Source organism: Panulirus ornatus, chromosome 68 (assembly GCF_036320965.1).
Source record: "Panulirus ornatus isolate Po-2019 chromosome 68, ASM3632096v1, whole genome shotgun sequence".
Taxonomy (NCBI): Eukaryota; Metazoa; Arthropoda; class Malacostraca; order Decapoda; family Palinuridae; genus Panulirus; species Panulirus ornatus.
Window position 1 is genome coordinate 6,069,918 of NC_092291.1, and position 13,614 is coordinate 6,083,531.

The 13,614-nt window shown below is 39.1% G+C and overlaps 2 protein-coding genes across 11 annotated transcripts in view; one reads left to right on the forward strand and one right to left on the reverse strand.

The window, feature by feature from the left end:
* Positions 1 to 5,495, forward strand: part of LOC139747319 (saccharopine dehydrogenase-like oxidoreductase) — a 139,987-nt gene extending 134,492 nt beyond the window's left edge. For all 6 annotated transcript variants that reach the window (XM_071659487.1, XM_071659488.1, XM_071659486.1 and 3 more), the window contains one exon: positions 5,181 to 5,495. In XM_071659487.1, the coding sequence (XP_071515588.1) occupies positions 5,181 to 5,274 (94 nt within the window). In that variant the 3' untranslated portion in view covers positions 5,275 to 5,495. The remainder of the gene's footprint in view (positions 1 to 5,180) is intronic.
* Positions 1 to 13,614, reverse strand: part of LOC139747317 (uncharacterized) — a 99,671-nt gene that overhangs the window by 68,434 nt on the left and 17,623 nt on the right. The window contains exons 3-4 of one of the 5 annotated variants that reach the window (XM_071659480.1): positions 12,229 to 12,421; positions 11,296 to 11,392 (exon numbers count right to left, since the gene is read on the reverse strand). The exons of 2 other annotated variants lie outside the window; for them this stretch is intronic. The gene's annotated coding sequence lies outside the window, so the exon portion shown is untranslated. Of the gene's footprint in view, positions 1 to 11,295; positions 11,393 to 12,228; positions 12,478 to 13,614 lie in introns of all 5 variants that reach the window. 2 more of the 5 variants (XM_071659481.1, XM_071659482.1) reach the window with 2 other exon arrangements.

Sequence of the window (13,614 nt, forward strand, 5' to 3'; positions counted from 1 at the left end):
CTCCCTTGTCTTACGCACTTTATTTACCTCCTTCCAGAACATCTTTTTATTCTCCCTAAAATTTAATGATACTCTCTCCCCCCCAACTCTCATTTGCCCTTTTTTTCACCTCTTGCACATAATAGGTCTAAAAACTTTTTTTTTTTTTTGCTTTGTCGCTGTCTCCCGCGTTTGCGAGGTAGTGCAAGGAAACAGACGAAAGAAATGGCCCAACCCACTCCCATACACATGTATATACATACACATCCACACACGCCAATATACATACCTACCCAGCTTTCCATGGTTTACCCCAGACGCTTCACATGCCCTGATTCAATCCACTGACAGCATGTCAACCCCGGTATACCACATCGATACAATTCACTCTATTCCTTGCCTTCCTTTCACCTTCCTGCATGTTCAGGCCCCGATCACACAAAATCTTTTTCACTCCATCTTTCCACCTCCAATTTGGTCTCCCACTTCTCCTCGTTCCCTCCACCTCCGACACATATATCCTCTTGGTCAGTCTTTCCTCACTCATTCTCTCCATGTGCCCAAACCATTTCAAAACACCCTCTTCTGCTCTCTCAACCACGCTCTTTTTATTTCCACACATCTCTCTTACCCTTACGTTACTTACTCGATCAAACCACCTCACACCACACATTGTCCTTAAACATCTCATTTCCAGCACATCCATCCTCCTGCGCACAACTCTATCCATAGCCCACGCCTCGCAACCATACAACATTGTTGGAACCACTATTCCTTCAAACATACCCGTTTTTGCTTTCCAAGATAATGTTCTCGACTTCCACACATTCTTCAAGGCTCCCAGGATTTTCGCCCCCTCCCCCACCCTATGATCCACTTCCGCTTCCATGGTTCCATCCGCTGCCAGATCCACTCCCAGATATCTAAAACACTTTACTTCCTCCAGTTTTTCTCCATTCAAACTTACCTCCCAATTGACTTGACCCTCAACCCTACTGTACCTAATAACCTTGCTCTTATTCACATTTACTCTTAACTTTCTTCTTTCACACACTTTACCAAACTCAGTCACCAGCTTCTGCAGTTTCTCACATGAATCGACCACCAGCACTGTATCATCAGCGAACAACAACTGACTCACTTCCCAAGCTCTCTCATCCCCAACAGACTTCATACTTGCCCCTCTTTCCAAAACTCTTGCATTCACCTCCCTAACAACCCCATCCATAAACAAATTAAACAACCATGGAGACATCACACACCCTTGCTGCAATCCTACATTCACTGGTAAATTATATGGGAGGGTATTGATTGAGAGGGTGAAGGCATGTACAGAGCATCAGATTGGGGAAGAGCAGTGTGGTTTCAGAAGTGGTAGAGGATGTGTGGATCAGGTGTTTGCTTTGAAGAATGTATGTGAGAAATACTTAGAAAAGCAAATGGATTTGTATGTAGCATTTATGGATCTGGAGAAGGCATATGATAGAGTTGATAGAGATGCTCTGTGGAAGGTATTAAGAATATATGGTGTGGGAGGCAAGTTGTTAGAAGCAGTGAAAAGTTTTTATCGAGGATGTAAGGCATGTGTACATGTACGAAGAGAGGAAAGTGATTGGTTCTCAGTGAATGTAGGATTGCGGCAGGGGTGTGTGATGTCTCCATGGTTGTTTAATTTGTTTATGGATGGGGTCTAAAAACTTTATTAAGGAATAAACATGGTGATGGAATTTACAAGAATCCCTTGAAAAGTATTAAAAGGGCTCTAAAGAAAAGTATTTGAGAGCCCAGTAAAAAACAGAGAGAAAGAGACTTTAATGTTTCACTAAACAAGATCAGACCTGTAAGGTTTGAGCACAAAACTCCCTCTCTCAAGATGAGGGTCTCTCCCATACTTCATAAACAGTTCATTATTCATGTATCTGTTATGACATGAATGGAAAAATAAAGCAAAGAGAAAAAATAATACCAACATATACCAATATTTGATATGAGAGGTAAGCTCCTAGAAGCACAGAAGTTTTTGTCAAGGGTGTAAGGCATGTGTACGAGTAGGAAGAGAGGAGAGTGATTGGTTCCCAGTGAAGGTTGGTCTGCGGCAGGGGTGTGTGATGTTATCATGGTTGTTTATTTTGTTTATGGATGGGGTTGTTAGGGAGGTGAATGCAAGAGTTTTGGAGAGAGGGGCAAGTATGCAGTCTGTTGGGGATAAGAGGGCCTGGGAAGTGAGTCAACTGTTGTTCACCGACGATTCAGCACTCATGGCTGATTCGAGTGAGAACCTGCAGAAGTTGGTGACCGAGTTTGGAAGAGTGTGTGAAAGGAGAAAGTTGAGAGTAAAGGTGAATAGGAGCAAGGTTATTAGGTTCAGCAGGATTGAGTAGCAAGTTAGTTGGGGTGTAAGTTTGAATGGAGAAAAATTGGAGGAAGTGAAGAGTTTTAGATATCTGGGAGTGGACTTAGCAGTGAATGGATCCATGGAAGTGGAAGTGAGTCATAGGTGGGGGACGGGGCAAAGGTTCTGGGACTGATGAAGAATGTGTGGAAGGAGAGAACATTATCTTGGAGAGCAAAAATGGGTATATTTGAAGAAATAGTAGGTCCAACAATATCATATGGTTGCAAGGCATGAGCTATAGATAAGGTTGTACAGAGGAGGGTGGATGCAATGAACTGTTTGAGGCCAATATGTGGTGCGAGGTGGTTTGATTGAGTAAGTAATGGAAGGGTAAGAGAGATGTGTAGTAATAGTGTGGTTGAGAGAGCAGAAGAGGGTGTGTTGAAATGGTTTGGACATATGGAGAGAATGAGTGAGGAAAGGTTAACAAAGAGGATATATGTGTCAGAGGTGGAGGGAACAAGGAGAAGTGGGAGACCAAATTGAAGGATGGAGTGAAAAAGATTTTGAACAATCGGGGCCTAAACATGCAGGAGGGTGAGAGGCATGCATGGAATATAGTGAACTGGAACGACGTGGTATACTGGGGTCAACATGCTGTCACTGGACTGAACCAGGGCATGTTAAGTCTGGGCTAAACCATGGAAAGGTCTGTGGGGCCAGGATGTGGATAGGGAGCTATTGTTTCAGTGCATTACACATAACAGGTAGAGCCTGAGAGTGAACTAATGTGGCTTTTTTTCTGTTTTCCTGGTGCTACCTCACTGACGCAGGGGGTAGCGATGCTGTTTCCTGTGGGGTGGGTTGGCGCAAGGAATAGATGAAGGCAAGAAAGTATAAATATGTACATACATATATGGTTGTTTAATTTGTTTATGGATGGGGTTGTTAGGGAGGTGAATGCAAGAGTTTTGGAAAGAGGGGCAAGTATGAAGTCTGTTGGGGATGAGAGAGCTTGGGAAGTGAGTCAGTTGTTGTTCGCTGATGATACAGCGCTGGTGGCTGATTCATGTGAGAAACTGCAGAAGCTGGTGACTGAGTTTGGTAAAGTGTGTGGAAGAAGAAAGTTAAGAGTAAATGTGAATAAGAGCAAGGTTATTAGGTACAGTAGGGTTGAGGGTCAAGTCAATTGGGAGGTGAGTTTGAATGGAGAAAAACTGGAGGAAGTGAAGTGTTTTAGATATCTGGGAGTGGATCTGGCAGCGGATGGAACCATGGAAGCGGAAGTGGATCATAGGGTGGGGGAGGGGGCGAAAATTCTGGGAGCCTTGAAGAATGTGTGGAAGTCGAGAACATTATCTCGGAAAGCAAAAATGGGTATGTTTGAAGGAATAGTGGTTCCAACAATGTTGTATGGTTGCGAGGCGTGGGCTATGGATAGAGTTGTGCGCAGGAGGATGGATATGCTGGAAATGAGATGTTTGAGGACAATGTGTGGTGTGAGGTGGTTTGATCGAGTAAGTAACGTAAGGGTAAGAGAGATGTGTGGAAATAAAAAGAGCGTGGTTGAGAGAGCAGAAGAGGGTGTTTTGAAATGGTTTGGGCACATGGAGAGAATGAGTGAGGAAAGATTGACCAAGAGGATATATGTGTCGGAGGTGGAGGGAACGAGGAGAAGAGGGAGACCAAATTGGAGGTGGAAAGATGGAGTGAAAAAGATTTTGTGTGATCGGGGACTGAACATGCAGGAGGGTGAAAGGAGGGCAAGGAATAGAGTGAATTGGAGCGATGTGGTATACCGGGGTTGACGTGCTGTCAGTGGATTAAATCAAGGCATGTGAAGCATCTGGGGTAAACCATGGAAAGCTGTGTAGGTATGTATATTTGCGTGTGTGGACGTATGTATATACATGTGTATGGGGGTGGGTTGGGCCATTTCTTTCGTCTGTTTCCTTGCGCTACCTCGCAAACGCGGGAGACAGCGACAAAGTATAATAAAAAAAAAATAATATACATATGAGTGGATGGGCCATTCTTTGTCTATTTCCTGGCGCTACCTTGCTAACATTGGAAAAGGCTATCAAGTATAATGAAAATATATAATAAGCAAATGGATTTGTATGTAGCATTTATGGATCTGGAGAAGGCATATGATAGAGTTGATAGAGATGCCCTGTGGAAGGTACTAAGAATATATGGTGTGGGAGGCAAGTTGTTAGAAGCAGTGAAAAGTTTTTATCGAGGATGTAAGGCATGTGTAAGTGTAGGAAGAGAGGAAAGTGATTGGTTCTCGGTGAATGTAGGTTTGCGGCAGGGGTGTGTGATGTCTCCATGGTTGTTTAATTTGTTTATGGATGGGGTTGTTAGGGAGGTGAATGCAGGAGTTCTGGAAAGAGGGGCAAGTATGCAGTCTGTTGTGGATACTCCCTCTGTTGCTATTCCTTAATGTGCCCAGACAAACACACATTACCACATTTCATGACCTGAGGTCCCAGCCAGATGACTTCCTTAATTCTGTGAGCCACATAAAAGGGGATCCTGGAGCAGGATAAGAATAATTTTTAGCACTTTTCTTTTCCACCTTTGGTTGAATATAATGTGTAATAAATGTAGTTTTTAGTTAAAGTTTGTAAATTTTGATCTTTTCATAATGCTTCAGTTACATTGGTTTTGTCACTTGAACAAGTAAGGGAATGCTTTGTAGAACTAAGTGTATAAATGAAACTATTCTCCTGTATAGTCAACAAAGCCTCCTCTTGAAAGGTGGTTTGATTAAGTGCTTATTTTTTGCAAGCTTTATTCAAGTCATTTTGCAGTACAAAGTCTTTTGTACTTTTAATAATTTTTATGCAATCTTTCTTAACAGTGGTGGTGTGTACCCTCCAGCCACTGCTTTTATGAAGACAACACTTATTGCTCGACTGCAAGAAAAGGGAATTTCATTTACGATTAAGGAGTGAAAAAGTACTTGCCTGATTTTTTTGAAACTGCTACAATCATAGACTAAGTAGTTTTAACCAATGTAGTATCTTTTGTATGGGCAATTTGTATTGTATAATCAACCTCTTGTTTTAGGATATCACTTAGAAAGCAAAGAGGTATTGATTAAAGAAAAAAATCTTTCCAGAGGATTAGGCTTTCCTATGAACATATTTTGATGGAAGATGAATTTTATAGATTTTGTTTGGTTTTATTTAACCTTATTACAAGAATTTATAACTTGAAATAGAAAATAGGAGTCTACAGACAAGAAGTAATTTGAATTTGTGAAGGGTTCAATAGGCATTCACGATTCAGATTTCTTACCCAGCTGGTTTGTGAGGCTGGTGAGCATCAGCTTGATATCGGTGGTTTTCAAATTAACTATGATATTTAGCACCATTATTAAGAATCCAGCTTCATGATGTCCATGAGATTAAGAGCAACAAAAGTGACTCATTCAAGAAGCAGTTTGTTAGAAAAAATGGGAAACGGGCTAAGAACATGGATGGATGACCAAATGCAACATAATATGCCATTAAGCCAACTCATTATCATGGAAAAAGCAAGGAGCATGTTCAAGGCACCTGCAGGAAGGGGATAGCTCAGAAACATTCTCAGCTAGCAGAGGTGGGCTTGATCAGCTCAAATGGCACAGAACACTGCACAGCATCAGCATTTGTGGTGAAGCTGTGAGTGGGGATGTCCAGGCTACCCAGCAATTTCTTTCTACCCTCAAAGCTATCATAAAGCATGGCAACTACCCTCCCAAACTAATCTTCAAAGTTGATGAAATTGTCCTGTTCTTTAAAAGAATGCCATCCTGCACTTTACCTCAAGAAGAGAAGCATGCTTTTGGGTTCAAGTCTGCAAAAGATGCTTGACATTACTACTGAGAGGTAATGCTTCTGAAGCCTTCTGACTGGAAGTGATGCTCATCTACCACTCTGAAACACCATGAGCTATGGGTACATATCCCATCTGCCACTGTTCTGCTGAACATTTGAGCCACTCCCACATGGAGCTCAGCCTCCAGCTGTTCCTGCCCACTGTGCCAGAACATGGGTCACACCCAGACATCTTATACATTCACATTTTTCACTGCAGGGATATGATGGCCCAGTCACCATCACCACACAACTAAGCCAGCCAGTGACATTAACCCTAACCTGGAACACCAGTATTCCTCTGCCCACAGTGCCAAATACTTGATCACTAAATAGCTCTACTCCATTAGAAGCTTCAACTGCTCTCAGCAGTATCATCTCCACCATCACTATCATCCGTATGAGACTATTCAGAACATGGCAATGCAGCAACCCCCAAAACCCCATCACAACCCCCTTACCACCAGCAAAATTACTCGACAAACATCACAAAATGCACACTTCACAAGCAAACCATTCTACTACAAAGAACCTCAACAATGAACTAAGCATATTGCAACAACATCAATGGCATGAGAAACAAACACAGAAATACTCAACCAACAAAGAGAACACAACATCCATAAAGCCCACAACCAAGAAACCAGATTTACCCTCACCTTTCTACAACAAACAACTGTACAAAATGACACACAACAAGGAGGGGGACTCATAACACTTGTCCATCAAATCATACCTTTCTCTAACACCACGAAATAGCCCAAAGACAATGGAAAGGCCAAAGAAATACAGTCCATAAAAAATGAAACTTCACAGCACCAAATAAAATTATCAAAAAAATAAAACTTTACAGCACCAAATAAAATTATCAACATCAAAAAAATAATCATCACATCATGGGCTGCCCAAGATCAAGCAGTTGACCCACAGTCAACCCAGCTGTTCATCCATCCCTAGGGGTTGATCGATAAAATAGGTACCTGGCTCAGGCTATGGATAGGGAGTTGTGGTATTAGTGCATTAAACATGACAGCTTGAGACTGAGTGTGAACAAATGTGGCTGTTTTTGTTTGTTATCCTGGTGCTATCTCATTTATGCAGGGAGTGACGATGCTGTTTCCTGTGGGGCAGGGTGGTGCTGGGAATGGATGAAGGCAAGTGAGTATGAATATATACGTGGGTATATATGTATATGTTGGTACGTACATGTATGGGCATGTATGTATGAGTGGATGGGTCTTTCTTCATCTGTTTCCAGGTGCTATTTCGCTGATGCAGGAAATGGCGATCAAGTATAATGAAAATAAATAAATATTATTATCATACTTGATTGTCGTTTCCCACGTCAGCGAGGTAGCACCTGGAAACAGATGAAGAAAGACCCATTCAATCATATACAAAAACACACATACATACACACTCATGCACATATATATACATATAGACATATACATACATATGCATACACAGACATACACATGTACATAATCATACTTGCTTGCCTTCATCCATTCCTAGTGCAACCATACCCATTTATTTGTTCCCTGTCTCTAGCTATCATGAGTAATGCACCAAAACCACACCTCCCTTTCCACATTCCAGGCCCCACAGACCTTTCCATGATTTACCCCAGATGTTTCACATGCCCTGGTTCAATCCGTTGACAGCACGTCAACTCAGTATACCACATCGTCCCAATTCACTCTATTCCATGCAAGCCTTTCACCCTCCTGTATGTTCAGGCCCTAAATGCTCAAAATCGTTTTTACTCCATTCTTCCACCTCCAATTTGGTCTCCTTCTTCTTCCCTCCACCTCTGACACATATATCCTCTTTGTCAATCTTTCCTCACCCATTCTCTCCATGCGTCCAAACCATTTCACCACACCCTCTTCTGCTCTCTAAACCACACTCTTTTATTACCTTACATCCCTCTTACCCTTTCATTACTTCTGCTTCCATGGTTCCATCCGTGGCTAAATCCACTCCCAGACATCTAAAACACTTCACTTCCTCCAGTTTTTCTCCATTCAAACTTACCTCCCAATTGACTTGTCTCTCAACCATACTGAACCTAATAACCTTGCTCTTATTCATATTTACTCTCAGCTTTCTTCTTGCACACACTTTACCAAACTCAGTCACAAATTTCTGCAGTTTCTCACCCGAATTAGCCACCAGTGCTGTATCAACAGTGAAAAAAAACTGACACTTCCCAAGCCCTCTTATCCACAACAGATTGCATACTTGCCCCTCTCTCCAAAACTCTTGCATTCACCTCCCTAACAACCCCATCCATAAACAAATTAAACAACAATGAAGACATCAGGCACCCCTGCTGCAAACCGACATTCACTGGGAACCAATCACTTTCCTCTCTTCCTACTTGTACACATGCCTTACATCCTCAAAAAAAACTTCTCTGATTCTAGCAACTTACCTTCCACACCATATACTCTTAATACCTTCCGCAGGGCATCTCTATCAACTCTATTATATGCCTTCTCCAGATCCATAAATGTTGCATATAAATCCATCTGTTTTTCTAAGTATTTCTCATACATTCTTCAAAGCAAACACCTGATCCACACATCCTCTAACACTTCTGAAACACACTGCCCCTCACTGATCTGATGCTCTGTAAATGCCTTTACCCTCTCAATCAATACCCTCCCATATAATTTCCCAGGAATACTTAACTAACTTATATCTCTGTAATTTGAACACTCACCTTTATCCCCTTTGCCTTTATACAATGGCACTATGCATGCATTCTGCCAATCCTCAGGCACTTCACCCTGAACCATACATACACCGAATATCCTTACCAACCAGTCAACAACACAGTCATCCCCTTTTTTAATATATTCCACTGCAATATCATCCAAACCTGCTGCCTTGCCAGCTTTTATCTTGGGGTAGCACTTGATTAGAGACTCAGTTGCTCAAATACTCTCAGCTGACTTAAACTAAACAAAACAATTACTTGCAGGCCTTAATATCCCAACATGTATTTTAACCTCTCAAAAATACCATATATTGCAGGTAATATGTCAGGGAGATTTATGGCCCTAAAACCTTTTTGTTTTAAAACTGAAATATGACATAATGTAACCCTTCCATACTTGATATAACCCTGGAAAATAACCAATAATCCTTCCCCAAGCCAACAGATACCTAATATATATGAGTCAATACTCACAAAATCTTGTTAAATAGTAACAATTAATTATGTATTTACAGACTTTATCATCTTCCAATATATATTTCAACCCTAGATTCCAAGTGAGTGTGAAAAATAATCATACTGCAGTTTTCAAGCAAATCTATTACCCTCACAAACACCAAAATCTGCAGGTAATAGTTCAGGGCATTTTTTGTCTAAAACTATTTTGTTTTAAAATTGAAACAAGATGTAGTGAAATGCTTCTATACTTGAAGTAACTTACAGAAAATATCTCATAATGCTTCTCTAAGCCGAAACATACCCAATAATTATGAAGTAAATAATCACATAATCTAGAAGTTTCAATTAATTACTTAATGAAAGGCCTTAATGTTCCCCTTACATATTTTCAACCTTAGACTCAAATGCAGCAAGAAAAACTCCTTATACTGAGGTTTTCAAGCAAATCTATTGCCCTCTCAAAAATACCAAAAATTGCAGGTAATAGTTGTAGGAAATTTTTAGCCCAAAAACCTGTTTGCTTTAAAACTGAAATATGACATAATGAAACCCTATACTTGATATATTTATGGAAAATAATTCACAAGCTTTCCCAAGCCGACAGATACCCAATATAATGAACTGAAAAATCACAGAATATTGTTAAAGAATGACCATTAATTACACATACTCACAAAATCTTCTTAAAGAGTAACCATTAATTACTTATTTACAGACTTTAACGTTCTCAAACATATATGTCAACCCTAAATTCCAATTTGGCATGAAAAATAATTGCATTTAGGTTTTCGAGCAAAACTATTACCTTCACAAAAATACCAAAACTTGCAGGTAATAGTTCAGGGATTTTTTGTTTAAACACCATTTTGTTTTAAAACTGAAATAGAGACATAGAGAATGCTTCTATCAATTAATTACTTATTCAAAAGCCTTAATGTCCCCTACATGCATTTCAACCGCAGAAGCAAATGCTGCATGAAAAATAGTCCTTATACCGAAGTTTTCAAGCAAATCTATTGCCTTCTCAAAAATAATAGGTAATAGTTCTGGGAAATTTTTAGCCCAAAAACCTCTTCATTTTAAAATTGAAATATGACATAATGAAACCCTTCTATACCTGATATTACCACAGAAAATAACTCATAACGCTTTACCAAGCCGACAGATACCCAATATAATTGAACTGAAAAATCACAAAATCTTATTAATGACAGACCATTTATTATATATTTACAAACCTTAACATCCTCCAACACATATCTCAACCCCATATTCTAATTCAGCATGAAAAATATTCCTTATACTGAAGTTTTCAAGTAAATCTATTTCCCACTAAAAAATTACTGATAGTAGTTCAGGGAAGCTTTTAGTCTAAAAACATTAATTTTCAAAACTGAAATACGATGTAATGAAATCCATCTATACTTTAAATAACCAAGGAAATTATCTCATAATGCTTCCCCAAACCAACAGATACCCCATAAATATGAACTGAATAATCACAGAATCTCCCAAAAAAGTAACCATTAATTACTTACTTATAGACTTTAATGTCCAACATATATTTCAGCTCCATTAAAAAATACCAAAGATTACTGGCAATAGTACAGCCTAAAGACGATTTTGTTTTGAAACTGAAATATGACACAATGAAAGCCTTCTATATTTTAAGTAACCATGGAAAATGTATTTTACTTATACTTATTTTGCTTTGTCGCTGTCTCCCGCGTTAGCGAGGTAGCGCAAGGAAACAGACGGAAAAATGGCCCAACCCACCCACATACACATGTATATACATACACGTCCACACACGCAAATATACATACCTATACATCTCAATGTACACATATATATACACAAACAGGCATATACATATATACACATGTACATAATTCATACTGTCTGCCTTTGATAGTTTCTCTACTTACTTGGTGAGACGGAACCAGACCTTTCCCCAGGCGGGATAGCCTCCTCCTTCTAGACCTAAGTGGCGGAAGGGTTCTTCTCTCTTGTTCTCATCCTCCTCTTCATTTTGAAGATGGAAAATATCTCTTTATATAATACTTCCCCAAGCCAATAGATTATCCTATAAATATGAACTATATAATCACACAATCTTTGAACATATTAACCATTAATTACTTATTTGCAAGCCTTGATATCCCAAAAAATATATTTCAACCCCAGATACAAATTCAGCACAAAAAATCATTATAATGAGTTTTATATAAATCAATTGACCTCTCAAAAATACCAAAAATTGCAGTGAAATTTTAAGCCCAAAAACATTTTAAATTGAAAGATAACATAATGACATACTTGTATACTTGAAATAACCATGGAAAATATCCTATAATGCTTCCCTAAGCCAACAGATAGCCCATAAATACGAACTGAATAATCATATGATCTAAAAGAATAACTACTTCCATGGTGTTGAATTTAGTGTTCCAACATGATGCGTTCACAGGCTCCCCAGGATCGAGTGCATAAGGTACGAATCCTGGTTGCAGCTGTCAGTCCTCAGTCAACCTAGCTGCTCATTAATCTCTATGAATTGGTCAATAAAATGGGTACCTGGCTCAGGCTAAAGCATCCATATATGTACAGATGCTCCTCGATTTACAATGGGGTTATATTCCGATAAACCAATTGTAAGTTAAAAATACCTTTGATACTGCATACCTACCCTACAGAACATCATATCCCAGCCTACCTTAAACATCCTCAGACCACTTATATTAGCCAACATTTGGACAAAATCATCTAACACAAAGCCTATTCTACAATAAAGTGTTGAATATCTCATGTAATTCATTGAATATTTTACTTGGAAAAAAATTGGTTGTACAGGTACTCACCACTCACGTATACAGCAGAAAGCAAACTAGGCCTGAAGAATGTTTGAAGCAAATAACACTTAAAATGAATTGACTGATGATGAGGATGTTACACTGACAGGATCATCAATTTCCTTCACTGATGGGGCTTGAGAATAGCTGGGAGAAGGCACTTGTGATTGTGTGGCTGACTGGAAACTGCAGCTTGCTGCCACTGCACGGCATAATGAGAGAGTATTATACTGCATATCGCTGTCGCATCACCGTAAACTAAAAAATGGTAAGTTGGAAACATCTGTATATGAATATATATTTTTTTATTATCAATATTATTGTTATACTTTGTCGCTGTCTCCCGCGTTAGCGAGGTAGCACAAGGAAACAGACGAAAGAATGGCCCAACCCACCAACACACAAATGCATATACATACACGTCCACACACACACACACATATACATGCCTATACATTTCAACGTATACATATATATACATACACAGACATATACACATGTACACAATTCACACTTACTGCCTTTATTCATTCCCGTCACCACCCCGCCAAACATGAAATGACGCCCCCCTCCCCCTACATGCGTGTGACGTAGTGCTAGGAAAAGACAACAAAGGCCACATTCGTTCACAAAAATACCTTCACAAATATGCCAAAACTTGCAGGTAATAGTTCAGGGATTTTTTGTCTAAAAACAATTTTGTTTTAAAATTGAGATAGAGACATAGAGAATGCTTCTATCAATTAAATACCTATTCAAAAGCCTTAATGTTCCCTACATATATTTCAACCCCAGAAGCAAATGAAGCATGAAAAACAGTCCTTATACCGAGGTTTTCAAGCAAATCTATTGCCTTCTCAAAATTACCAAAAATTGTAGGTAATAGTTTTGAGAAATTTTTAGCCCAAAAACCTCTTCGTTTTAAAATTGAAGTATGACGTAATGAAACCCTTCTATACTTGATATTACCGCAGAAAATAACTCATAATGCTTTACCAAGCCGACAGATACCCAATATAAATGAACTGAAAAATTACAAAATCTTATTAAGGAGAGACCATTTATTATATATTTACAAACCTTAACATCCTCAACACATATCTCAACCCCATATTCTAATTCAGCATAAAAAATATTCCTTATACTGAAGTTTTCAAGCAAATCTATTTCCCACTAAAAAATTTTAAAAATTACTGATAGTTCATGGAAGCTTTTAGTCTATAAACATTTTTTTCAAAATTGAAATATGATGTAATGAAATCCATATATACTTTAAATAACCAAGGAAATTATCTCATAATGCTTCCCCAAACCAACAGATACCCCATAATAATCACAGAATCTCCCAAAAAAGTAACCATTAATTACTTATTTATAGACTTTAAGGGCCTCCAA